The sequence below is a fragment of the Athene noctua genome, chromosome 2 (genome assembly GCF_965140245.1).
Source record: "Athene noctua chromosome 2, bAthNoc1.hap1.1, whole genome shotgun sequence".
NCBI lineage: Eukaryota > Metazoa > Chordata > Aves > Strigiformes > Strigidae > Athene > Athene noctua.
The window spans coordinates 5,504,966-5,532,677 of NC_134038.1; the positions used below are offsets into that span (position 1 = coordinate 5,504,966).

At 37.3% G+C, this 27,712-nt stretch overlaps 1 protein-coding gene across 5 annotated transcripts in view; it reads left to right on the forward strand.

The window, feature by feature from the left end:
* The window catches only part of TRAPPC9 (trafficking protein particle complex subunit 9), a 534,962-nt gene that overhangs the window by 117,470 nt on the left and 389,780 nt on the right, over positions 1–27,712 (forward strand). For all 5 annotated transcript variants that reach the window (XM_074898387.1, XM_074898390.1, XM_074898389.1 and 2 more), the window contains one exon: positions 154–278. In XM_074898387.1, coding sequence (XP_074754488.1) covers positions 154–278 — 125 coding nt within the window. The remainder of the gene's footprint in view (positions 1–153; positions 279–27,712) is intronic.

Below are 27,712 nucleotides of genomic sequence, written 5' to 3' on the forward strand. Positions count from 1 at the left end.
AAATAACCTTTACCTATTGTTTTTCCTTTTTGTATAAATTGTTAATATTTCTTTTTGTGTATTTTCTCTCTCTTTGATAGTACAGATACAGATTAGTTGGAAGAACACATAACATTAAACAAGCAAAAGTATTTTCATTTATTCTGTTTCTAGATGGAATCAGTGTTAGTGGACTTCCGCTCTCCAGTCCTTTTCGGCAGGTCGTCAAGCCAAGAGTAGAGACTAAACCTATTAATCCACAAGAAAGCAGCAAAGCTGGTGACTTCAGTCATGTGAAGGTAAGTGCGTGCCATCAAAATAAGTGCAAGATGTGGTTTTTATTGTACTGTGTTACGGTTCGTGGTGTGCTTAAAAGATAAAGTTTACTTTGTTTCATAAGTATTTCCCTTTTTTTTTTTTTATTAGAGAAGCTTGATGTTCTGGGTTTAGATTGTTATATTAGAACAGACAAAAAGGTGAATCAAGATCAGGCGAACAGTAGAAACTGTAAAGAGTTGGATATCAGTGTGGTAGGCTGAAGGAACTGTCAGTTCTTCACCTCATGTTATACTATATACTGTGTAGGAAGGTGCTTCTGTATGAATTAATGGTTTTCTTATATTAAAATGTACAGAAGGATTTGTACCTTCTAAACATCTGGGGATCAAAGTCTTATCTTCACACTTGCAGTAGTAAGCCTTTTAGAGGCATTTGTATGTATAAGTAATAAAGCAGAAAAGTTGAGAGTCAAAAGTAAATAAAAGCAGCAGGATGAAAGAACAGATGGGTAGGTAGAAGCTGCACTGTGCTTACTGATACTTCCTTAGAGTAAGGTACTGTTTGTTTTTCTGTTGAAGATCTTGCCTGCTGAAGTTGTAAACTTCTTGTTTTGAGCAGTGAAGTAAGAACAGCTTCATACCGGCCAGATTTGCAGAAAAGAGAATTTAAGATGAAAATAACAAAGATTGTAAAAAGTGCACTGCAGCACTTCATTGGCCTCTTCCATAGATTTGGTGACTGTTTTGCATGCTTTGTAGTATTTGATACGTCTCCTACCCGGATCTGTGATCTGTATTAGTTCAGTCTGTATTTAGCTCGAGTGCTGTACAATGCAGTGTTTGGCTTAGCATGTCTTCAGCCGAGAAGCAAACATAGGGTTTGCTTTTCTCAGTAACTTGCTTTGCATCTGACTTTGCTTTCTCCTTGATGAGGTTGTTTACAATTCTATTTGATCAATAAACAGGTGAAGCTATTAATATTTAAGTCTGTTTCTTTTGGACCATTAGCACTGGTAATTCATTATCATTTGATTCTGCAGTGCAAAAAGGAAGATGACAGCATATGAAAAATGATAAAAAATTAGTAAAGCCTTTCTTTGTGTTATATAGCATAGCCAGGTATTTCCCAATTGCTCATAAATATAAATCAGCAGAACTGAAGAAACAATTTGATACTGAAGTGGGTAAAATGTTCGGCATTAAGTTTTAGAACTTCGTGTAGAATGTCTGACCTATAGACACTTCTGATTTATGGAAGCAAGGGGAATGTTATTTAGTTATCAGAGTAAAAATCCAGAAATTAATCCAGAAATGTAGAATTTCTTGCACCAAATACATGAAAAAAGCCTTTTGGTGCACTTTTTGCTTATCAGCCAGTTGTCCTGGCAACCAAGAACTTGCAGGTTCACAGTGATTTATGTGATGGTATTACAAGGATGTTGGAGAGCTGTTAAGCAAGAACTTGGTTTTAAACAGTGTATAGTGAAAGAGTCTGGTGAACATGCACATGCTTGATTCTGTGAGGTTTATGGAATGAATTTTGATTTAATTAATTGGTATTTTGCGATGAAAGGACCTTGCAGGTGATCAAAACTATATTCAATAGAGAATACACATTCTAATGATATCAAGGTGTTCTTTACTCAGTAAATTTATCTGTGTATTGAACTTGATTTGTATGCCTGCTGTACAGCTCCCATAGCATGCCCAAAAGTATCAGTTTACTGTGTTAAAATCTGTTCTAGAGCAGGCTTGATCCTTATACTTTTTGTAATATTTAGAAGAGGTGAAGAGGGAGGAAAATAAAAATTAGGGTGTTAAAATAGCCAACAAGGTAAAGCCCTGGAGAAAGTCTACAAAAATGTATTTCTAATTACTGAAATTATTATCATTAAGATCATGTATTTGCAGAGAACATCCATGATAGGAAAAATATATTTTCCCAGTATTTATAAGATTAGTCTGTTGTAGATGAGGAGAGAGAAAACCCGAGTAAGGTATCACCATCTGTAGGGTGATTACCTGTCATGGCTCATTCCATTTTAATGAATGTCCATTTCTATAACTTCCATTTCTATTTACCACATTAATATACTCACTAATAATAATCCCAGTTTATTCCAATTAAGTACTATAAACCAATCATTTAATTTACCCAGATTAAAAATGTTTATGAAGTTCAGAGCTATTTAGAATAACTTTTCAATTCGCCAAACTATCCGCATAATTAAGTGTCTCTGTATATGGACATACATAGGTGGTACTAGACAAACGTCCAGAAGAAATTACCTGTCATAACTGAAGAGATTGCATTTGTCTGTTTAGATGACTACATTACATCTGACTGCTAGTCATTCTGTGGCAAGGTATTATATCTGGCTTTTTCCCCTGCTGTCTACTTCTGTTTAATATTGTCCATTTCTGTTTGCAACTTCTCTCTACTTTTGACAGTTCTCTTTAGTAGAAAGAAACTAAGAACCACCAGTAGTTTAAAATAAAAGCTAGACAAAATTCCAAATAAACTATCAGGCAGTTATTGTAAATAATTGAGTCAATTAAGCATTTAAAAGATATAATTAGAATGTGTGCTGGTCCAGTTTTCTTGGCGAGATTCTGAGGAATTTGCTGTATTTTTAGTTTTGATTTGCTTGGGTTTAGACTGGGTATCTTTCAGAGTTCATGAATATATGTTCGTTGTCAAATAGAAACGCCTTTGCTCAGTAAGAACATTGTTGTCTAAAATGCAGCAAGCTGGTGTATATACAACAGAGATGATCCAAGGTGTCCTTTGAACTTGAGTCTCAGAATATTTGATATTTATGAATCTTTTTGAGTGCCCTAGAACCTCCTTAAAGATATTTCAGTTTCTGTAGCTGCAGAACAATTCAGCGCTTGTGGGCTATTGCCTGTGTCCCGCACGGTGCCATTTGGGATGATTGCTTGATTATGTTTTAAGCTCTGTCTTGTAATAGTCAAGCCAATTAAAGTGGTTTGACAAGGACTAATGTAAGAAGCAAGTGGGAGTTAAGAAACAAGATTGATCTTAAACAATTTGTACGTGTGGTGAAAATGTTCTGCTGTCATTTATTCATGATTTAGCAATAGGTGTCTGTTGTGAATATTCAGGAGTAGTGGTTATTTTTCAGTCCTGCATGCTGTGCATAAGATAGTCTTCAAATAAAGGTGAATTTTTGCAAATGAAAATTAATGTAAATCAGTGCTTCTCTTGTTGCTGATTCTGAAATGTCCTTGGTCGTATATTTATAAGTCTTAGTGCTTAAACCTTCCCTCCCTACTTGTTTGCCTTACACTTTTTGTACTTCAGTCTTGCATATTTCCAGTATTGCAGTTGAACTCTGCAATCTACGTTTTCAATTTTGCCACAGGCTGTCTTCTAATAAACCAGTCGCTGGCTTCTGGAATTGACTATTATAATGATCTCATAAATACAGTATAAAAATTGCTTTATGACCTCATCATAAAGCTTGCTTATACCCTCAAGCTGAATAGAATATCACAGTGTAATATGTTCAGATGTACTTTTTCTACTGTTCACTACTGAGTAGTTATGGTAAGAATTGTCTAAAACCCTCGGTCACTCTAGGGTGCATCTGTACGGCAGAGTGCGTTAGCCCTGCCTAGCTCTGCATTGCTGTGGTTATACTGGTATGGGAAATAGTCTATTTTTAGGCTGAATCTGTTACTCTTTGAGTAACACTGCAGTGTGTTTAGATATTCAACTGTTCTATGTCTTAACGCAGAAGCTGCAGAGGGAAATTTAAACACATACAATCTCTCAGCAAACAATGTGTTATTTTAAACCTAGGGAATTCTGTATCGGTTTTCATGCTTGGAAGTTGAAATTATTTGGCTTAGTCTAGTTCTTCTCAGTGATGGAAGAAACACACTCTTATTCCATGCCACATATTACAGATTTGAAGCTTAGAGATCAGTCTGATCCATGGAAATTTGGTCCGTAAAGTCACAGTGGTTACCATCACATAATGGTAATTCATTGGTAGTTCCTTTTTGTCACAGGGTGAAAAGGAGAATTATTCATCAAGATATCTTGGTTCAACATAATGTCCATGGTTTCTTTGGAGTAAATCTTCTGGGATTAAGAAATGCTACATGACCCTAACTGGGCAAAGGATCAAACCAAGAGTTGAAATGGAGAAGTCTTTTACTTAGGTGAAGAAAACTTTGAAAGCATATTGTGGAGTTTTAAAAATCTTGGTTTAAGCTATTAAACATAAACGTTGATTACTGGCCAGTTGTATGGCAGACTGAGGGACGGTTTATAATTTATAAGGCCCTTAGCTGACTTATCTATTTGTTTTGAAACTTGTATGTTCAGGAGAATTTGCCTCTGCACACTCAACATGAGCTGTAATTCTAGAGATTCAGCTGCAGAAGTGAGAGGTTTAAGTAATCTCATGGAACTACTCTGTTCCTGAACTATCAGTAAATGGTAGGAAGTGTTAAAATATTGTATGTAGAGCTAATCTAATTTGATGCGCTGTCTTTTGTGTATCTTTTCTGATTTAGTCAGCAGTGTATTAAAAGGCGATACAGACCTTAATTGGATTTTTCAATGCAGTTCTCAGGCTCTGCTCTTCTAGTATTGTCGATGCTTTAATCTCAAACTCCTTTTACCCATAAGCCTTAAATCTATTCTAAGTTTAATCTCTTAAACAGAGCAAGATAGAATTTTTTTCTTAACTTTTAAATAATTCTGGATCCTGCTGCAGTTAGTGGGGATATTGAATCTACAGAGCACAATTTTAATTTAGATTCCTCCCTTTTGGTTGGCTAAATGTGAAGTTAGGAATGACATTTCGGGCATGAATGTATAACCTGTTAGATGTTCTACTTCCACAGTGTCCCATTTTGGAATTAAATACTATGCTTGTAGATTCTGCATCCCTGAGTTCACCTTCTGTATTAAACACATCAAGTTTTACGAAGAAAAAAAAAAAAGACACGAGTCTCTGTCTCTGTTTCCCTAATAAATTCAAGCCTGTAAAAGAGCAGAGAAAAAAATCCCAAACAAAGCTGTTTCACTTCCTAAGTTGATTTTTATCAAAATAATACATTTTTTAATAATTAATTGACATTTATGAGATAAGTACCAGAAAGCCAGTCACATTTTCTGAAGTCTGCTCTGTTTTGAGCCATGAGCCAAATTAACCTTTGCCAGGTCAGCAAGGTATTTTTTGTTGCCTTTCTGGCCAAGAATTGCAGTTTCCCTTGAGATAAGGAATATAATAAAAGTAGAGTTGTTCTGCAAAAATGGGAGAGGGCTGGATTCTTGGTCATTGGTTCATGCCTGGCAAAATTTGATTATGATCTGGATTTGGATGAAAGCCTGCAGTTTTTGAGTAGTCTGGGTTTAAATGCTCTTAACTTTCCTTCCCTGCCCAGTTTGGCATTGCTTATATTCCTTTCAATGGTTTTGGATTCTATAAATAGTTATTTCAGTATTCAGTGCTATTTCTGCTCACCAACCCTCTTCCTCTTCTGTGAATTGTTCCATCAAGTAATGAACACTCTGTTGTGCCCTAGAGAGGACTGTACTTCAGAACACAAAGAAAATATTTCACTAAAGCTGTTCTCTAGAGTCATGGGAAAAATAAATTTGCTACTCCCCCTTGGATTTGAATAAATTCAATTCATTCATCTCATCTGGTGTTTTACATTCAGTATTATCACTGTAGTAGCTGCAGTTTCAGTTCAGCATGTTTTACAACGTTAAGTACTTCCTATTTTTGCCATTTTATTTGACATGAAAGAAGTATTAAAAGTTTTGTATTGTATTGATAGAAAAAATTTTGGATAGATTCACTATCTGCCTCTGAAAAGCAGTGTTTTCTCCAAACTTTTTTCATTGTCACTAAGTAAAAAAGAGATGATAGTCTACTTAAACCTAAACAAATGTCTTTATCAGGGGTAGTTGCAGTGGGTACAATCCAGTATATAAACCATGCTTTATCTATCTTTCTTGCCTAAAGATGGACAAAGAAAAGTTAAAGTTGATGTCAACACAATAAACAGAACTTATGTGAACAGAAATGGACTTTACAGTCACAAGAGCTTTGTTTCCCAAGGAGTCATCCGTGGCCATCGTTGGCTTTGTTACTCAAACAGAATAAAATCCTGTTGCTGTGTTTAGGATGCGCCAGTATCTCTTGAGTTGAACAATTTCTGGTGGTTTTTCATCAGCTTGCCGTACTACATTTGAGTCATTAATATAGTCAGTGAGCATCAAGAGCAGCCATCATTTCTATATCTGTTACCTGCGTTCAATATGTTCCAACATGGTCACATTGGAAATATTTCTAAAAAAAAGGATTTCCCTCTGAGCAGCTGCTGTAACTTGGAAGGTAACGGTAGATAAACCTATTTGGGGATGGGGATACCCTGAGATCAATGTGAAGTCTGCAGAAATGACTTTGAATTGTTTATCATGGTAACGTCTAAGAGTGCTCTCTACAAATAGAACAGCAGTAGGTGGTTACTTCCATAATGACATTATGATAAGAAAGCAGAAAAATCTTAATATTGAAGTGGGCTTATGTAGGAGGGCATCGACTATATGGAAAGTGAAGGGAAAAATGGAAGGGAAGGTGGCTGGGTTAATAGTAATGGGGAAAAATAGAAGATGGGCTTATGTGAAGACTTGCTAAGGTGGAAACTTGAAGGGGAGAAAAGGTTGGAACAAACATTTAGGATAGGGTGGTGAAAGTCCAGTCAGCTCTCTAACAAATTTTAGGAATAATTAGAAATTGAGATATTTGTCTGAATGCTCTGCTTGCATTGGATGATTCATTGCCTTACAACAGCTCTTCCAGAGGACAGACTGCCTGTAGCCTACCTAGAGCTCTCAGAATGTAAACTGCTGTGTGCCACACCATCAAGTGTCATAAATTCAGGATACCTCTGGATATATATGCTTCACTTTTGCTCTTGAGAGTTTTTCATGTTTAGGTCTCCTCTCTTAATGAGAACCAATGAGGTCAGTCAGACATGGGATTTAGACCAAAGACCACTCTCTATTTCAGGTGCCTTATTTCTCTATTTCTCAGTCTTTGTGCATTTTTACTACTCTTGGTGTTGATCCTCTGGCAATCAAGACTTGCTGCAGTAGTGCTCATGATTGCTTCTGCCAAACGGAGAATGTTTCAGCACCAAGAGTTAAGAGTGTGGTTGATCAGCCCTCTGAAGACTTGCTCTACTTATTAGACTTAGTTCACAACAATGAACTGCCTTTATCAGTACTCAGCCTCCCTGCTCGCACTTTGGATTTTGTCTGAATGTGCAATTTAAAGTGTTTTTTCATCTCCTCTGCAGGTGGATTTTGATTCATTGTATGTGCTCCTAAAATGAGAGTATATTGTCCAGGTCTGAATCAGAAGTCCGGTAGCATATTGGGTATCATGCTATGCTTCAGCTAATAAACCCTTTCTTTCAGCAGTGCTTATTTTATTCATAGTGCTATACTTTGACTACATGTCTTCCAGTTCTTAACTGACTCATGTTCAGTCATACCGCGTTCTGGAGAGAGTAAGCTCAAGTATGTTTATGAAAAAAGCTGTAGGTACGATTTGAAAGATCTGCTTTACACCAAAGCGCAGAAAATCTTAGTCTGCAATGCAAGAATTCTTCCAGAATGACTCCAGAATGTGAGAGAGGCTTGCATTCTGTGGTAGGTAGAGACTCCTTCAAGCATTTGATATTTAGATTTCAGTTATAATAGAAATTCTGGAGATTATATTAGCTTTATGGCCAAATGTATTTCCACACTTCATCCTTAAGAAGATTTGTGCGGGATTTTCATCCATGTAATTTATGGGTATTGGTAAACATAGAGTTTTGTCATGCTCACTTTTACGAGGCTCATGTTGATAGTTTCTAGCATTTTAACATAATCAGAAGTGTGGAATTGTCTGTGAGGAAGACAGCTGCTCTGGTGGGAAAATGTGGTGGCAGAAGCTGAAATGCATCAGAAAATAGACCTGGGGAGACCAGGTGAGAGGGCAGGTCTGCTCAGCTGGAAGGTTCTCCAGTGCCTACATAAATTGATCCAGTGAAGTTCTTCATGCGCTTTTGGAAGCATAATAAGGATTTTATTTCAACTTATTTCACCAATTTATGTGAGTGTGAATTTAAATGCAAGAGTGTCATACAGGTGGTGTCTTAACTAGTTAACTGTAACCTGCCTTAAGGATGTTAATGTTCCATTACAACAAGGTAATGCCATGAAGGAACAGTATTGGAGAGAATTTTATTCACATTTTTAGATCTATGTGTATAAGAAATTCTTGCACAATATAAGATTAGAGTTTCAATGGAATGTGTATCTTGCATCAAACACTTGGAGAAGAGCTGGAAGTAATTTTATGGATTTGGGGTATTCTTTTCTGTAAAGCAAAATTCTGAATACAAGGAATAGATGGAATCGTGGTTTTTTATTTCATTCTGAAACTGTTATTTCATCTGTTTCAAAATCCTGTTGCTACTTAGTATGACACAAAGTTGTCCTCAGCTGAGTATCTGTACATTCCATTTAGTAGCTTTACATTTCTGAGTTGTTCCATGTAAGTTCGTTAAAATTCATGGCTGCATTTTCATTTTTAGCTAGATATTCAAATCTTAAACCTTTAAAATGTGCTGTAATACAATCAGAATTCTAAAAATTTGCTCCATAGGTGCCTTAACAGTGCTAAGGGCCTTCTGTCTGTACTTCTCCAGCTTGCCTTTCATTTACTGCTTAATTCACCCTTTTCTTCCTTCATTTCCTCTCTTTTCACCTTGTTGGTTTTAATTTATAACTCCATGCTAAGATCTCGTCACCCTTATCCTCACAGCTGTTAGATTATAACTTTAGAGCCTAGTAGATAACATAGTCGATAAATCATATACCAAATATAAATCCTACTCTTGTCTTGTTTACTTTTTTGTATCTTTGTGCTTCTTGTTTTGCCCTTCAAAATAAGGGAGAGTACTTACTATACTTATTTACTTATATAGTACTTATTTATTATAGCTCTGGAAAACTGCTACCTGGAGGAAATAATTTTTCTAACTTCTGAGTGATTTAGTCAGAAACGTAAGTTTACATGCAGCATTGCAGACATACATTATATTTTCTTTGACTTGGATCCTAATAATGATAGTGTATTATTGCTATAAATCTTCCCCTGAAACAATAACAAATGGCCTACCTCAAAGAATTATGCTGATATGATAATTTTAACCAAATGAGTTTGTAAACAGTTATTTAGGATAAAGATGATTTGTTCTTAGAGTAGTTTGTGAGAGAGTGGGCATGCTTTCCAAATTGGGATAACTGGAACAGTTACTCCATAAATGTAATACCACTTTTGATGCTGTGCAGTAATTGTGTCCTGATCATCTTCCTTCACATCCAAACCCATCTCTTTAGGCTTTAATTTCATTACTAGTTAGTGGTAGCAAACAGTGTCTCCATCCTAGTTGTATTCACTTATGTAGCTGCTGCTGTTAGCACTTTTTATTTATGCTTCTTGTCTAGAGCCAAATACCAATAGCCTCTTTGAATATATGGAAAAAGATGTGGATAAGAAAGGGTAATTTAGGTTCTTTTTCCTCTCTTTGGAGCGTTTTGTTCTGATGACTAAAATTTAGTTCTCTACATTATGAAATGGTCAAGTTCAAAATGTAATGATCTAGAAATTTGCTGCTGAAGTTGGTTTCAATCTCATGTTACATTTTTGCTTAAGTATTGCTCATCCTGCATGTGATAATCTCTTCTTGTCAAGTGTTTGATGGAATTTCTTTGAGATTGCATAAATTTTATCAATTTTTCCTTGAGATCTTTCAATCACAGGGACCCAGTGCATTTACAAATAGCGAGGAATAGCTTTACTGAAGGCTGAGATAAACACCATTGCTTGATTAGTTTAAAATTGCTCAGTTTTTATTCTGTTCTTTTAAAATATATAGATCAGGTCTTTTTCTTTCAGTCTGAGAATAAATAAATCTGCAAGTCAGTTTAGTTTCTTAAGTTTTCAAATAACTTCTTGAAATAGTCTTGATTTCCCCATCACAGGCACAGATCGTAGTTATGCATGGAGGTTTGTTCTGGTTTTTGGGCAACTAGCCAAGGAGTTAAAGTGCATCTTAATAAAAAAGTAGAATCTTTAGACTGCAGATCTTCTGTTTAGCTTAAAGTGGCATTCTTAATAGCTACCTTACCCCAGAGTATGAGAGAGAGAATGAAGTTTAGTAATTTATCACTGTGGGGACTTCAAAAGAGTAGGTCAAGTGTGGTAGTTTTCTGCAGAAGAAATTGGAATCACAGAATGTGATAGCTGTAATTGATGCCAAGCCATTTTTGAAAGGGCACATCAGAAACTACTTTACCAACTTCGTTTTACCTAGGGAAACGACTGGATAATCATCACAGCAAGCTCCACATTTACAGTTTATGGGGTAAAACAGATTTTAAATGTCATAGTTTGCAAGTTTTTAGTAAGATGGTTTGAACTAATATTCTTACTGAGGGACTGCTTAAGAGAATTCCAATTTTATTTATTTGTTTGATTAAGGCTTTCTACTGCTATCAGTGAAAACAGGCATAAAATTCCAAGTTTTAATGCAAGTTTATATCTTAGTGTAGTGCTAAGAATACTGTTGTGCCAAATTTATCACTGACCAGTGTCAAATGCTCACTCTTTGTTAGGGTGAGCAGGACAAGTTTGGCTTTAAAAGCCTTAAATTTACTGGAAATGAAAATTGTCAAAAGTAGGGGAAAGGAAAATCCTAGTATCGGGGAGGAAAAAAAATCAAGACTTAAATAAATGCATTTTTTATATTGTGTTACATGACATTGATCCAAGTTATAACTCTTATTTTGTTGACCTTTTTATGAAACTGGTTTCTATGCATTGTCATTAAACTGCTGCTCTTGCTGTATATTACAGTGACTGATGATATGAGAGAGGAAAAACAGTTGATGAAAGAAATTCTTACATGAAGAGAGGAGAGTACAGGAATTTGGATATGCTGATTAAATAGAGTGTAATTTCATAGATTCTTCTCTATGATTGTTTTAGACCTGATTTTCTGTAGGTGTAAACTTATAGTAAATTAAATTTCTTATGTTACTGTCTTTAATTGGAATAAAATCTTGTTCTCTGGTGACAGAAGATGTAGAGAAGAGGACTATGACTATTACTGTGAAAAAAAGAGTTCTTTACATTGGCACGTGTTTGTGTCTAGAATATTTTCTATGCTCCTTGACTTAGCTGTAGTTTGATGATGTATTAGTATAAATATTACTGTTAAGTGACTTGGATGTGCATCAACCGTCTATAGCCATTAAGTACAGTGAACATAATATATCATTCTCCGCAATTATATTTATAAAAGTGGAGAACTCATAATGACTAGCTAATTTTAAACCTGGGACTCTTAAAATATATTACCGATTTAGCTAAAATAGCTCTGAGCAAGAGGAAAAGGCAAATTACAAGATGCAATTAAAATACATGTTTTTTAATAAAGTAATTCTCAGGAGCAAAGAGGCTTCCAGATTACTTCATGATGGTAGCTAGTTTATATAAATTTTATTAAGTTTACTTTCAGCTATCTTATATCTTTGTATAAAATGACTAGCAAACTGAGCAGTACATTTCAAGTACTGTACAAGTAACATATTAGTCATTAGTCATTCCATATTAGTCATTCCATAAAACTCCACTCATTTTTTGTTAGGCACTATGCAAATGCAAGTAATAGACAATTTTATTACTTTTGCTGCCATTTGGCATAGTGGCTGACAGTCCAGAACAATGAGGAAATGACTTGCTCAAGATCGCACAAGATGTACACTTCAGATATAACCAGCAATTGTTCCTTACCATGATGAGGGTGAGAAATAGGTGATGTAATCCTATTTCTTAAGAATGTAAAAGAAGTCTAAAATCCCACATTCTTCACTGCTGGAGAAACTCAGCAAGAAGTTTTCTCTGCTCAGCATCTTGATGCTTTTTCAAAAAGCCATTTCTAGATTTCGCCCCTTGTCCAATGCTTGTTTCCTATGAGTAATTATTATAGAATCATGGAATCACAGAATGGTTTGAGTTGGAAGGGACCTTAAAGCTCATCTAGTTCCCAACCCCCTGCCATGGGCAGGGCCACCTTCCACTAGCCCAGGTTGCCCAAAGCCCCGTCCAACCTGGCCTTGAACCCTTCCAGGGAGGGGGCAGCCACAGCTTCTCTGGACAACCTGTGCCAGGGTCTCACCACCGTCACAACAAACAATTTCTTCCTTACATCTAATCAAAATCTACCTTCTTTCAATTTAAAGCCATTACCCCTTCTCCTATCCCTACAGTCCCTGATAAAAGAGTCTCTCCCAGCTTTCCTGTAGGTGCCCTTTAGGTACTGGAAGGCTGCTATAAGGTCTGCTCGGAGCCTTCTCCAGGCTGAACACCCCCAACTCTCTCAGCCTGTCCTCACAGGGGAGCTGCTCCAGTCCCCTGAGCATCTTTGTCGCCTCCTCTGGACCAGCTTGAGCAGGTCCATGTCCTTCTTATGTTGGAGGCCCCAGAGCTGGACCCAGCACTACAGGGGGGTCTCACAAGAGTGGAGTAGAGGGGGAGAATCCCCTCCCTCTCCCTGCTGGCCACACTCATCTTGATGCAGCCCAGGACACGGTTGGATTTCTGGGCCCTGAGCACACATTGTGTGCTCATAGTCAGTTTTCCATCCAACAGTAGCCCCTGTTTCTTCTCCTCAGGGCTGCTCTCAATCCACTCATTGCTCAGCCTGTATTTGTGCTTGGGATTGCCCTGACCCATGTGAGGACCTTGCACTGGGCCTTGTTGACCTCCAAGAGGTTTGCACAGTCCCACCTCTCCAGCCTGTCCAGGTCCCTCTGGATGGCACATCCCTTCTCTCCAGTGTGTCACCCACACCACACAGCTCGGTGTCATTGGCAAACTGCTGAGGGTGCACTCGATCCCACTGTCCATGTCACCAACAAAAATGTTAAACAACGCCGGTCCCAACCCCTGAGGAATACCACTTGTCACTGCTCTCCACTTGGACATCGAACCATTGACCACAACTCTTTGATTGCGACCATCCAGCCAATTCCATGTCCACCGAGTGGTCCATCCATCAAATCCATGTCTCTCCAATTCAGAGGCAAGGATGTTGTTCAGGACAGTGTCAAATTCTTTGCACAAGTCGAGGTAGATGATGTTAGTTGCTCTTCCCTTGTCCACCAACACTGTAACCCCATCACAGAAGGGCACCAGATTTGTCAGGCAGGATTTGCCCTTAGTGAAGCCATGTTGGCTGTCACCAATCACAGCCTTATTTTCCATGTGCCCTAGCATAGTTTCCAGGAGGATCCGCTCCATGATCTTGTGGGCACAGCAGTGAGAGTGACTGGCCTGTGGTTCCTTGGTTATTCCTTTATTCCTTTTTAAAAACTGGGGTTATGTTTCTTCTTTTCCAGTCAGTGGGAACTTCACCAGGCTGCCACAACTTCTCAAATATGATGGATAGTGGCTTAGCCACTTCATCCACCAGTTCCCTCAGGACCCGTGGATGCATCTGATCAGGTCACATGGACTTGGGCACCTTCAGGTTCCTTAGATGGTCTTGGTTGTCTATTTATTTTATTTATTCCATGTTAATTTCTGGTTCACCTTAATATAGATTTCTACCTCTTGCTTGGTCAGTGCAGTTCTATGGTTAATCCAGCCCTCTCCCTGAGCTTATCTGATTGCCTAGTAGTGTCTATAAACTATATTGTTAGCTCCTGCCTTAGTCTAGAATAGGGGGGGAATAGCTTGAAATGGAGAGCAAATGAGTCAAAATACAGTAGATGGAATGTTATCCAGGTGCTACTAATCTGTTGTTATAACTGTGGTGGAAAACTTCTACTGGTGATCCACCTAAGCTGATCCTGATAAATTTATCTCAGAGGTTCCAGCACAAAGCCAAGAATTCTGAGCTGAAACATGCATTTTTGGAAGTCATTCAATTTTATTAAAATATTTCAGTGACAGAAAACTTTCTACATCCTTATAGCAGTTGCTTTAATGGTCTCATACCTGTGGCATTCAAGAGTGGATTTTACCATTAGCCTTAATTTGTCCATTTTCAGTTTCCACCACTGGATTTTGAAAGAAGTATAGGGCCTCTTGTCCTAGGTATCTTTTCTCTACTTATTGTAAATGAGGTCATGTGAGACCAGTTATTTTTAGAGCTTTATTCTGAACTTTCGTTTATGACAGAGATGTCAAATTCAGAAGGAATGAGAACGCTACCCTTTCCAGCACTATTATACAGCTCAGTGATGATTTCCCCAAAGTGCTGGTTTTGCTATTCAGGCTGTATCTCTGTAAAGTTTTAAAGTTTTACAAATATAATGAACAATTTTTAAGGTTGCAGTTTTGAAACTAACCTTTTGGGTTTCTTTTGTGATGATACTGTCATGCAGTTATAATGCATAAGTTCATCCAGATAATTTTTCTACTATAAAAAGAGTAAAATAGTTTGATTGAATTGTAGCTGTTCTTTGTACTTGGCATCCAAGTGTGAGTTGTGATCTCCCAGCCTAGATGGAATGGAATTGAAATGTTAGGCAATCATTACATTTTTAACTGAAAAATTAGTAACACAGTTATTATTGCTTTTATTACATTCTGTGCCACTGAATTCCATTGCGTATTGCTCGGAGTGCTTGTTGCTCAACAGTTGAGGAAAATAAAAAGCTGTCCCCAAATTTGAGCAGTTATAACCCTGTATTTAACTGAATAATAACTGACTAGGATTTGTGTGGAGTTAAAAACCAAAACCCACAGAAAGCAGAAAAGTGAATCCTGATATGTTAGTGTAGTGGCAGCTCTGCTTACCTTACCTCTTCTTGAAAGCCACTTGCTTTGAAAAGTCCCCAGTGTGAAGGGTAACTCCTGCGGATATGTGAGTCACAGATGACAGTGAAAGCCATATAACCAGTGGGGGACCATTTCTAACAGTGACATGGTAGCATTTTTTCAGTGCGTATTTTGTCAAGGTGCTTGGTATTTGAATTCAAAGCATGACAATGAGTATGTGGACATTTTGTCTTTATATACTGTGTCTAGCTGGGGGATTTTGTTGCCCCTTGAAAATAAAGGATGATGACATAATGGTGCAAACCAAAGCAGGCATCTCTCTGCCCTGTGCAGTGCCAGGCTGAGTCCTGCTGGGTTTCATGTGCGTCACACTAGGCTCTCCTAGTTGTGTGCCAAATCTGCCCTGCAACAGTAAGGCATAAGACGGGGTATTTAAATTCCAAGAACAAACTTCTAGGGGATGCTGTCTGAAAGAGAAAGGAGGAAGAAATCCAGACATCAACTTAATAATTTTGGTTTGTGAGAAAAACACCTTCTGCATTCTGGATAAAATTTACAGATGCTGCTCTAATCTCTGTTATTGTGGTATCCAGCTCACTCTAGGGAAGAACGTACAGGTAATGGTACCAGAAGAACAACTTGACAGCAGTAACCTGAAATAACTCCATTTGTCCTTCATAAGAGGGGAGACATGTCATAATTTCTGCTGTCCAGTGACAGAAGAAATGGCCCAGATCAGTTCTGATACCTGGAGAGTGTCTCCCATGCACAAGGAACATATGGAAGAGCAAGGGGCATGTCACTGATGTAGAAGCATTTCTTCCACTTCTGTATCTACATGCTTCTGTTCGTAATTTCAGACATCCACACCACTGCTTTATCCTTTCGCTTAGTATTTTCCTCCTTTGTAACACTAGCATGTGTCTAGCCATTTCTAGAATTGTCTTTGCTGGGTAGGTTAATATTTTTTATAATAAGATGTTTGAAGCTTTTCTGCCTTTTGTTTTTTTGTCTCTTCTCACCTCTCATAGTATTTTCTACTCACTGAAGTGCTTTGCCATGTACAAAACCCTGGCTTGCTTTTTCAGGAATCTTGCCATCTGTTGAGTACCTTGTACTAGCCTAATGTGCGAAAGTTAGTAAGACTCAGCTCATGTTCTCTTTTACTCGTTTGTTCGGTTTATAGGCTTGTTATCTTAGAAAGAAAATCAACTGTATGAACATTAAGCTTTTTAAGGAAGAGTATCAAATGGGAATAGAAGTCAGTCCATAATTGAGATTGTAGTTAATTTTTGGTTTACATCTTAATTTTTTGCTTCCTTTCTAGGTTAAACAAAAAAATCTTATTTCAAAATGCTCACAGTGTGTATGTTCTAGGCTACAACATAATGAGGCCATGCAGTTTGGAGTTCAAAATTCAGTTTTTCTCATTTATTTGGATATACTCAAATGTGAATTAGTTGAGAATCACCAACATAGTGGGTGAACATAAATTTATTGTTAGAGGTTTTCCTTACCTTAAGTAAAGAAATTTTAGGTAAGCCAACTTCTTTAAAGTCCTCAAACAGACATAGAATACTTTAATACTGAGTATTTCCTTTATCAACTCCCCCCCCCCCCAGTGGGTATAACAGTGTTATGAAATATCCGTTCTGGTGAATGTAATACATTCGCACCAGGCTCATGTCCCTCCAAAAAAAGGACCAAAAAGTAAAAACTAACTGGAATCTTTTCAGTAAATAAAGATCTAATTTTCTTCAAAAGAGTTAGAAAGTCTCTCTGCATATCTCAGAGAAGAGAGGAAACTCTCTGTACTATTCAGTATGCTTTCTCTGCAGACAAACAGAAATTCATAGAAGTAAAACTTGCTTTTGGAAACGAAAACCTTCAGGTCAGAGGATTAGCAAAACAGTGGAAAAGCCCTTTGTAAACTTGGTCTTAGACAAGAAAAGTTTTGTATATGTTGAAAAGTCAGAATGCTGCAGAATGAGGAACTGTTAATCTTAAGTGCTCAAATGGTTAAAGTCTCCACTATAGTGAAACACATCATTACAATTTGTCAGCCACACTGAAGTGTTAGCCTTGGACTAACCTAAACAAATGGGATGGATTGGCACGTGAGTATCTTGCAGTTGCTGCATCTTAACACAGTTTCACAGTTTCTCTAACGTCTTTTCTTTTTTCTTTCTTTTTCTTTTTTTTTTTTTTTTTTTCCTTCCCCTGCTGTATTCATCCTTTAAAGGAAGGTACATTTTATTTTGATCATTTACTTCCTGCTTTTTAATTTTTTTTTTTTTTTTTTTTTCACATTTGCGTGGCTACCTGTTTGGAGTTGTGGTGGGCCTTTTACTTTTTTGACTGTTAAATAAGACTTGAAGACTTGCTCATCATACAGCATAAACTGAAATGTCTCATATGTCTCTGTGTGACTGTCTCGCTGGTTCATATTTTATTGCTATTTTATGAATTAGAAAAACTTTGCCCCTCTACTCTGCTCTGGTGAGACCCCACCTGGAGTGCTGCATCCAGCTCTGGGATCCTCAGCACAGGAAAGACACGGACCTGCTCGAGCGGGTCCAGAGGAGGCCACGAAGATGCTCGGGGGGCTGGAGCACCTCCCTGTGAGGAAAGGCTGAGAGAGTTGGGGGTGTTCAGCCTGGAGAAGAGAAGGCTCCAGGGAGACCTTAGAGCGGCCTTCCAGTGCTTAAAGGGGCTACAGGAAGGATGAGGACAAACTTTTTAGCAGGGCCTGTAGCCATAGGACAGGGGGTACTGGTTTTAAACTAAAAGAGGGTAAATTTAGACTACATATAAGGAACAATTTTTTTTTTTACAATGCATGTGAAGAAACGGTGGCACAGATTGCCCAGAGAGGTGGTCGATGCCCCATCCCTGGAAACATTCAAGGTCAGGTTGGAGGGGGCTCTGAGCAACCTGATCTGGTTGAAGATGTCCCTGCTCATTACAGGGGGCTGCACCAGATGACCTTTAAAGGTCCCTTCCAACCCAAACTATGCTGTGATTCTATGATAACAATAGCAGATCTTAAAAAGACGTTTGCCTGTTTTCCTCTGTGTAGCTGAAAAGACATTTCTTTGCAATTTTGTCTGTGGGTTTTGTTCAGGGCTCTGTTTGATTTGAAAGCAATTAAATGGAAAACAGACACAACAGTTTTAGTTACTCTACAGGTTTCTCTGCAGTGTTTATACTTGGGGAGGAGGTTCAGGTCTGGAGTGGCTGGCTGTAGTGGAGAATACAAAATGTGGATCTTCAGTACAGTACATGAGAAGCACTGGGTTTCTGGGAGCTGAGATTTATCTGGGGAGTTCTGAACTGAAAGGAATATGGATTGTGTGAAATCTCCTATTAAATGAATTTTAAGGTGAAGAGGGATATCTGTATGCCTTTACAGAATATGATTGTTCTATCATATATTCTACATTGCTATAATAATTCTACTTTTTTCAAAAAGAGAAACAGACATCAAAAGTGACAAGACAGGAAAAAGAAGAAAGGATATTCTGGTGATTGTCATATTAGATTGGCTTATACCATAAGTTTGGCTCCATATTTGTCTTTAGTGCATACATGGTTGATAGTCTGAGTAATGCCTTATGTGTGATGAGGCAAGGATGCACCTTTCTTGTTGAACTAACAGGGTTAGGATGATGCTTCTCATCTACTGACTGTATTGGGTTCAGATACTGCTCTGCTGTGTGCTTATCCTTGCTTTAACCAGGTTAACTCAGTAGTAATCAATTACAGTGTGAGTAACTACAGTTGCAAAGAAAATAAACAGGGAAAACACTGAAATTTGAGTATTACTTGCCTTTCCCTTTATATCCTGTGGCAATGTCCAGGTTCTTAAAATAATTGTGATTTCTGGTATTTTTTTTCTTTTTTTTTTTTTTCCCTTTCAGGAATTTTTGTGATTCCTTGCCACTAACACCTATTCAGGTCTTTCTATCAGTTTATGATCATATAATCTATGACAAATTGCTATCCTGCATCTATAATAAATGTTCAGGGCACAAAGTGAAAAAAAATGTATGCTCTCACAGAAAGAATTAAGATTTTTCTGCAGCTAGAGGTTTTAATCTGTAATATAAACAAAATTATTTAACTGCAAGTAAACATAATTGAACTGTTAGCATTTCTCCCCCAGTTGTTTACTTGCTAGATTTTAGCTTTTCCTTTTATTTTTCATTTAGGAACTTGGAAGAAGAGGTTATGGCTCTGAAATTTATATAGTTCTGTATCACTCTTGTGTGTTATGTTGCATGTTAAGTTAAAAATGTCAACAGTGTCAGTACACCCATAGATAACTGTGTCTCTGTCAGTGGCCTTTTGAAAGCAATCTTGTTAGAAGTGATGTGTCCGTCAGTGCTCATTCTTGAAAATGTAGTGATGCACCTGTTCTGAAATTAATTCAAGAGGACATGTCAGTGTTGTGGCAGTCTTGGCAAGTGTTAAATGCGTTAATCCTTATGTCCTACCAAAACTTGCATTCTATTTGGATAAAATTCAGCTTAAATTATCACAGCATCCCAGGAACTTCTGGTGTGGGTTTTTTTTACTTTTTTTTTTTTTTTTAAATTACTAGAATCTGAGCCTTCTTTTAAAGAAATCTGATTGAAAGTCAAGCTCTTAATATGTCATCAAAAAGAAATTTCCTCAGATTTTCCCGTAAAGATAATAGTTTAATTTTTAATTGATTTCTATTTATCATTAATATATGGTTTAAGATAAGGCTGAGTTCAAGTTACAAAAGCCTCTATATCTAGAGAAGGCATGTGTAGTGTAACTCATCTGTTGGGCTTCAAGGTAGCCACGACTGGGAGTTCATGCTATTTCAAAAAAAAAAACCAGTCTTAAAGGATACCCAAATTCTCTGTGCTTTGAAACCTTCATGTTACTTGTCCTAATACCAACTTGTAGATTTTAAAGAGATGACTAGAGCAATGACTACTGGGAATTGAAAAGATTTATCCTGCATGGAACTACGCCTTATGTTTTCATTTAAGTACTGATTTTGCCTGGGGTAGAGTTAAATTTCTTCATAGTAGCTGGTATGGGGCTGTGTTTTGGATTTGTGCTGGAAACAGTGTGGATATCACAGGGGTGTTTTAGTTACGGCTGAGCAGAGCTCACACAGAGTCAAGGCCTTTTCTGCTCCTCACCCCACCCCACCAGCGAGGCGGCTGGGGGTGCACAAGGAGTTGGGAGGGGACACAGGTGGGAGAGCTGACCCCAACTGACCCAAGGGATGTGCCATACCGTGTGACACCATGCTCAGTGTATAAAGTTGGGAGAAGGAGGAGGAAGGTGGGGACGTTCGGAGTGATGGTGTTTGTCTTCCTAAGTCACTGTTATGTGTGATGGAGCCCTGGGATGGCTGAGCACCTGCCTGCTGATGGAGGTACTGAATGAATTCCTGGTTTGCTTTACTTGTGTGCACTGCTTTTGCTTTACTGATTAAACTGTCTTTATCTCAGTCCATGAGTTGTCTCACTTCTACCCAATTCTTCCCCCATCCTACTGTGGGGGAGTGAGTGAGCAGCTGTGTGGTGCCTAGTTGCCAGCTGGGGTTAACTACAGCATTTACATATAATCTAAGCAAGAATTCCTAATATGAATTTAATATTTCAAGGAAGGAATTTAGATACAATCTAAACAGGAATCCCTTATATTAATGTAATATCACAAGGTGGATTGAATTGTGAATGACAGACTTCCATCATAAATACATGCAAAGAGTTCATCTGGATGATTTGCTCATTTTGTTGAAAGTAGGTTTTTTTGTTTTTTTCATATAAGGAGTACTTAATTTAAATAAAATGGCATGTATGTAATGCATGCATATAGGAGGTTTGAACCTTGAAAAGGTGGGGAATACTCCAGAAATAACGGAGAGATCTTTGTCAGGCACAGTTGTGCTTCTGTTGGAAATAACTGATTTATCAGGTGTTAAATAATTGTAATGGAAAGGACTGAAATTATCAGTTTTAAGGCCTTTATGAGTTTCTACACTTTCTGGGACTTCAGTAGAGCATACAAAAAATATTTGAAGAATATAATGCACCAGAATAATTTGAGAATAGTCAAACTATGTAATATGGCAATGTGCTCAAAAATATTTTTTTTCTTAGACTCCATTACAGAATACAAGTGAAATACCTCAAGTTATTTAGTACCCGTAAGCCTATGTATTCTACACTTAGACTTTCCCTTAGTGATTCAGATGTTTGTAAGATTGTTCATGTAAAAATACAACAGCGCAGTTTTCAGGGGAAAAAAATGAGGAAAGCAAGGCTTTATGACCATACAATAGATAAATTTTAATAAGTACAATGCTTAGGTGTGGAACAGAGATATTTATTTGGACATGCTGATTTTTTGAGGGATATTAATGGAGGATACCTGCTTAGTAAGCTGAGGTTGTTGCCTGATGTAGTCTTGATGTTTTCTGACTGTGTCCTTTCCTTTTTGTCATGTTACTGTACGGTATATTCCCTGGAAAATTGTGCTTTTTGTGTCAGCTTTTAGTGTTCTAATCTATGGCTGTGGTTCTGAGCCACATAAGCTACAAATAACTTGGAAATTGCAAGATAAAATGAAATAATTCGGTGTTATGAAAAACAATTTTAAACTGATTAATGCCAGTTAAAATTGTATACAAGTAGGTAGATTTAATAAAAGAGAAATATAACTTGCTTTTATAAATGAAACTGAAGATATTTTAGTCTTACTTGATTTATATTTAGAAAAAAATTACTGTGACTGTTCTACTACTTTCAGCTGTCATTTTTGTCAGTTCTTAATTTACTTCTTTCTAAACAAGTTTACAAATTTGTTCATTTAAAATTGAAAGTTGGCTGCTGCTGTTTCTGTTTAACACATGCTTGAAAATGTGCTACTTTTGAAGATGCTTATTTAGGTGAAAGCTTAAGTCAAGCATTTAAATTTGTTTACTTTCAGAAATCAGTTTTGAGTGTCTGCCTAACTTGGTTTTCCAGTGTTCCTATTTTCTAGTTTTAACTTGAAAGTGGAATAAAAAACCAACTGCCATTATTTGTTTAATACGAATTTGAGAACTAGTTTGTTTCTACTGAGTAATAGGTTACATGAAGTTATATATGTATAGTTATATATAGTTGTAGAAAGATTCTTCTCACTTTCTAGTGAGAAGTCCTGAGAAGCTATATGAATCCTTACACTGCGAGAGTTCTGTGAACTGAATTTTTATGGTGCAGTTTTGGGTTGAATGTTCTAATTATAAAAGTTTACACGATACATAGTGGTTGGGATGTGGCAGTTTGAATGAAGCTTTGTGGTAAATTTCCCTTGTCAAGAGGGAATTTCTTGTTTCAACAGGCTACCAGTGCCTTGGCAAATGAATAGGCTGGTAGTAAGGGCAAGTGCTTGGAGTGATTCAGTTTGAATCATGCAGGAGAGGGATTTTTAATAGATTTTTCCCTCATTATAAAAGTGCATCTTCAGTTATCTTCTGTTAACTGTTCTTTCTTTACATAAATATTTCTGGGGACAGTAGAAGACCATTGGCTATAACACAGTCATTTTGGATCAAAAGTCTTGTTTACAAGACCTTAGCCAAATTCAGGGCAGTATACTCTCTTAGGAGACCACTTTTCCATTTTAGTGTGGGTTGCCTCATGCTATTTTTTATCAAGAACTTCAATGTCAAAGTACTGCATAGGAAAAAATTGAAAGACATTTTTCAGAATCATTGTATTCTTGTAGTTGTGTTATCATCTTTCTGCATTTCTCTTGAGTGATCTGCAGCATTCCTGTGGCATTTTTCGTCAGTACAGGAAAAAAATCTTTTGTCCAGCTCTGGATCTGCATTTTTTTATCTGACTGTTGGGGAATTATTTACAGACTCTTAGGGGTTTCTGGTGTCAAGTGTGTATCCCGTCTCTTACCGTGCCATGCCTGTAGTCCTCTGTGCTGCAACCAAAGTGTCCATCATCATGCAAGGCCTGTACCAACAAAAGTAAAATTAATTAGACATAGTATCCTGCTTGGACAAATTGTTGTGACAGCTAAACCTCAGAAAACACAGCTGTGACTAGGTCAAGAAAAGTCCAGAGCAAGCTGAACAAACCTCAGTCCTGAGGCCTTGCAGTCTCAATACTGTGGAACAGAAATGCAGTTTCTGGCCCATTACTAGCTAAGGCAATATGGTGTTAGAGGCCTGCCTGCCTTACACGAGACAAAGTTTGGTTTAGATAATTAGTGCACAAGGGAGGTAGACATGAGTTCTAGTCACTTTTATAATGAACATTCATTCAAGTGAACAGAAAACTATGCTATGGCACTCTAGAATATTAATTAAAGAAAAAAGATGAGTTGAATTACTGTTCTTTCAGAAAGATTGGTTCTTTTTTTCCCCCTAATTTATCAAGTAGTTGTGTATGCTTATTGTTGTTAGGAATAGGCTCTATTACCCTTGAAACAAAACTGGTATCTTTAGGTGTGAATTCCTTTCTAGAAAACAGTGAATAATGGCAAAATTATTAATAATTTGATTTATGGAGGGAAAACTTCATCAGAAATTGTTGACCTGCATAGTATGTTCAGAATAATTCTACTTACTGAGTGTGAAATCTGATCAGTTTCTCCCAGTGAAACTATTAGAAACAGTGGATTTACTTTTTGGCAACAGCGTTTCTTATTTTTTACAGAGAACAGCATGCCTGCTGAAATTTCTTAACCTACAATGGAATGTAGGACTGTCTTCCCCAGTTCTCTGAGCATCCAAGCTGTTTTTCTTAATGGGATAGGGATCAGTGTTGGGACCGGCGCTGTTTAACATCTTTGTTGGTGACATGGACAGTGGGATCGAGTGCACCCTCAGCCAGTTTGCCGATGACACCGAGCTGTGTGGTGTCACACGCTGGAGGGAAGGGATGTGCCATCCAGAGGGACCTGGACAGGCTGGAGAGGTGGGACCGTGCAAACCTCATGGAGCTCAACAAGGCCAAGAGCAAGGTCCTGCACATGGGTTGAGGCAATCCCAAGCACTAATACAGGCTGAGCGATGAGTGGATTGAGAGCAGCCCTGAGAAGAAGGTCCTGGGGGTATTGGTGGATGGAAAACTGACTGTGGGCCAGCAATGTATGCTCACAGCCCAGAAATCCAACCGTGTCCTGGACTGCATCAAGACGAGTGTGGCCAGCAGGGAGAGGGAGGGGATTCTCCCCCTCTACTCCACTCTTGTGAGACCCCCCTTCAGTGCTGGGTCCAGCTCTGGGGCCCCCAACATAAGAAGGACATGGACCTGCTCAAGCTGGTGCAGAGGAGGCCATGAAGATGCTCAGGGTGCTGGAGCACCCCCCTGTGAGGACAGGCTGAGAGAGTTGGGGGGTTCACCCTGGAGAAGGCTCCGAGCAGACCTTATAGCAGCCTTCCAGTACCTAAAGGGCACCTACAGGAAAGCTGAGAGGGACTCTTTTATCAGGGACTGTAGGGATAGGAGAAGGGGTAATGGCTTTAAATTGAAAGAAGGTAGATTTTGATTAGATGTAAGGAAGAAATTGTTTGTTGTGACGGTGGTGAGACACTGGCAGAGGTTGCCCTGAGAAGCTGTGGCTGCCCCCTCCCTGGAAGGGTTCAAGGCCAGGTTGGACGGGGCTTTGGGCAACCTGGGCTAGTGGAAGGTGGCCCTGACCATGGCAGGGGGTTGGGACTAGATGAGCTTTAAGGTCCCTTCCAACCCAAACCATTCTATGATTCTATGGTCTTTGAAGCATTTTGTTACTACTTTGAAAGAATATGGTAGCATCTGAAGTAATATTTAATGTTTCACACATGTGATTCCTTGTGGATATAATTAATAATAGAAGAGATATTGGACTGGAAACTGAGGTAGTATTAATGATCATAAGCACCAATAACATGAATTCATTTTCTAACTCATCAGGTATACACAGTTTGTTTCATATGAAGTTGAGATGTGATTACTTGTGTTTAAAAACTTCAAGAAATGTAGTATTACAAGGCATTTTTTTTTTTTTTTTTTTGAGAAGGGAGGAGAGACAGCAGTCTACTTGTAATTTTTGTTCAGTACCTATCTTTTTTTTTTTTTTTTTTCTTCCTGTAACAGTTTCTGGCTGATTTGTCTGTACTTTCTTAACTTCCAACCGGGTATTATTCTTACAGGATGTCTGTATTGAGAGAAAATGTTACAAAATATAATACAGTATTTCCCTTGATGGTCCTCTTTTATAGATATGCAATATATTATAGTCTTGTCACTTATTTTGTTGTGGGAAGGTGTGAAGGGTGAATAACAATGGGAATATTTGTTGTGAGTTTGGGGAAGGGGAAAAAATAAAGGTCAGCACCAATATGAGAAATGTTTCTCCCATGTTACTGCCTTCATTAAGTGTCAGAACTTGGCTTACCATGTCTATAAATTTTTAAAAGAGATAAAATATATAATGAGCCTTGGAAGTCTGTTTAATTTTTCATATATGAACGCAGTAAGCTGATCAATAAATTTTATACTTGATATTCTGATTTAGCTGCATTAAGTTTATTTATCTGCCACCACTTTTAAAATGAAAGCTATGGTAATGTTTAGCAACAGAACTTGAAAAACAAAGTTCAGCAATGTTTGTTCTTGCATAGCTGGCTTTTAGAGGCCAAATTCCAGGGAAAAGCAAACAGGAAGCATACTCTTCCATTTATCTCATTCTTGAGATCATGCTGTTCATTTCCATCAATAGAAACTTTATTATTTTATATCAATATTCATATGATTTAGTGGTTAAAGTCCAGTATGTTCCTAATGCACTTTCAAGTTTGCAAGAAGAACATGCAAACTGGAAATTTTGAACCATTCCAGTTCATAGAGAATTGTTTCTATTCTCACCTTTAGATAAAACTCAAGGCAAGAGGAGTAGGTTAATGTAGGATAATGGATGACATGAGGTGGTTGGATGAGCCTGAAACATACCATCTATTTAAAATGTATAAGTGTATAAATAGTCACCAGATGGCACTGTGACTGAAATTTAAACAAGGCAACCATAAATATAGTCAGCTAGATCTTGGAATAAATGTTAGTTTTCTCTGAAGTAGTTATATCAAACAGTGGTGGGGTTTTTTTTGGTTTGTTTGGTTGTTCTGGCTTTTTATAAATTGTGTTGAACTTTAACTTTCTTAACTTCAGGAGCTAGTGCTTAGGAACTGCTTTTTCTTGGTTTATCCAAGAAAAAAAAAAAAAGTAAATTAAACTAGCCAATCGATACTTGCTAATGATTAAATTTAGACTATCTGATTAAATTATAATAAATTCAGACAACTTTTGATATTCTGCTTTTAATTCTATGGGAATACATGCAACAAATTATTTGAGGAAAATAGTAATTCTATCAGAGTCAAATGCTGCTTGACCAAGTATTTATACTAGAACAGAGTCCTAAAGTAACAGTCACTGTATTCTGTTTAAATTTGTGGTAGAAGTTAACTGCAACTCTTATCAAACCTTATACTGCTCTTGGAATAAAAGCAATTTTGTAGTAGGCATTGAAGTCAAGTGGAACAAAAATTAATTTCTTTTGCACAGAGGTTTAATCTAGTTTTTGTTTTATTTGTAAGAATCAGTTACCCACGTGGTGTTTTAAAAGAACTCTATCAGTCAAGCCATTGCTCATTCTAAAGGCTTATTTTGTCATGAATTTTTCTGTTTGAAAAAATGTCTAATCAGATCTGACCTTGCTTTCCTTTAGTCCTCAGAATCACACTTTCACTGGTTGAGTAAAAATCTTAACAGCAGTAATATCACTTGGCAGATATGCAAAAACCCTAGAGAGATATGGAGTAGTACTTTCAGTATTTATATAAATTTTTAGAAGTTCAGAGTTGTAATGTATGCTCTATGTTCTAATTTCTGTGTGATAAATCTTGAAAAAAGATTGGAAGTTTTAAAGAAAGAAACGATATGTGGTTGATAATGGACAAATCTGGGTAGAATTTTAATTCTTTTTGCCTTGCAGCCTAAGTTCACTGCCATGATCAAGTTCATCCATATACTTTGGAATGGAGAGAGCCATGGCTGAGAACAGCCATTCTAATTATCCCAAGAGCTTAATTTCTTTGCCTGAATATTAAAGTTTCATACTACAGTATAGTTTAGTTTTTCAGTCTTTAAGTTTTATATGGCAGATTACATTTTCTTACCAAAAAGAAGGCTTTAAGAAGGATATAACTGATAGAAATTTTTCTATTTAAATTGTTGCTCATTCTTAAATAATCTTCAAGAAAGATGGAAAGTGTAATATAAATCTGCTCTAAAACCTGTATTTCATTTTGGCTGGGAGATACTTTTTCTTTTCTAGTGTCTTGTTTTCATCTGCATTCAGAAGTGTATATCAAAGGTCTTGCCTTTACTGCTGAAGAACACAAATTCAGTGCACTTTAAACTTTGTTTCTCATTTTTAATATAGCTAATACCTTTTAGAACCCTATTACTGAAACAATATACACATATACACTTTTAAAATAAAATTAAATACTTATCTTATACCATA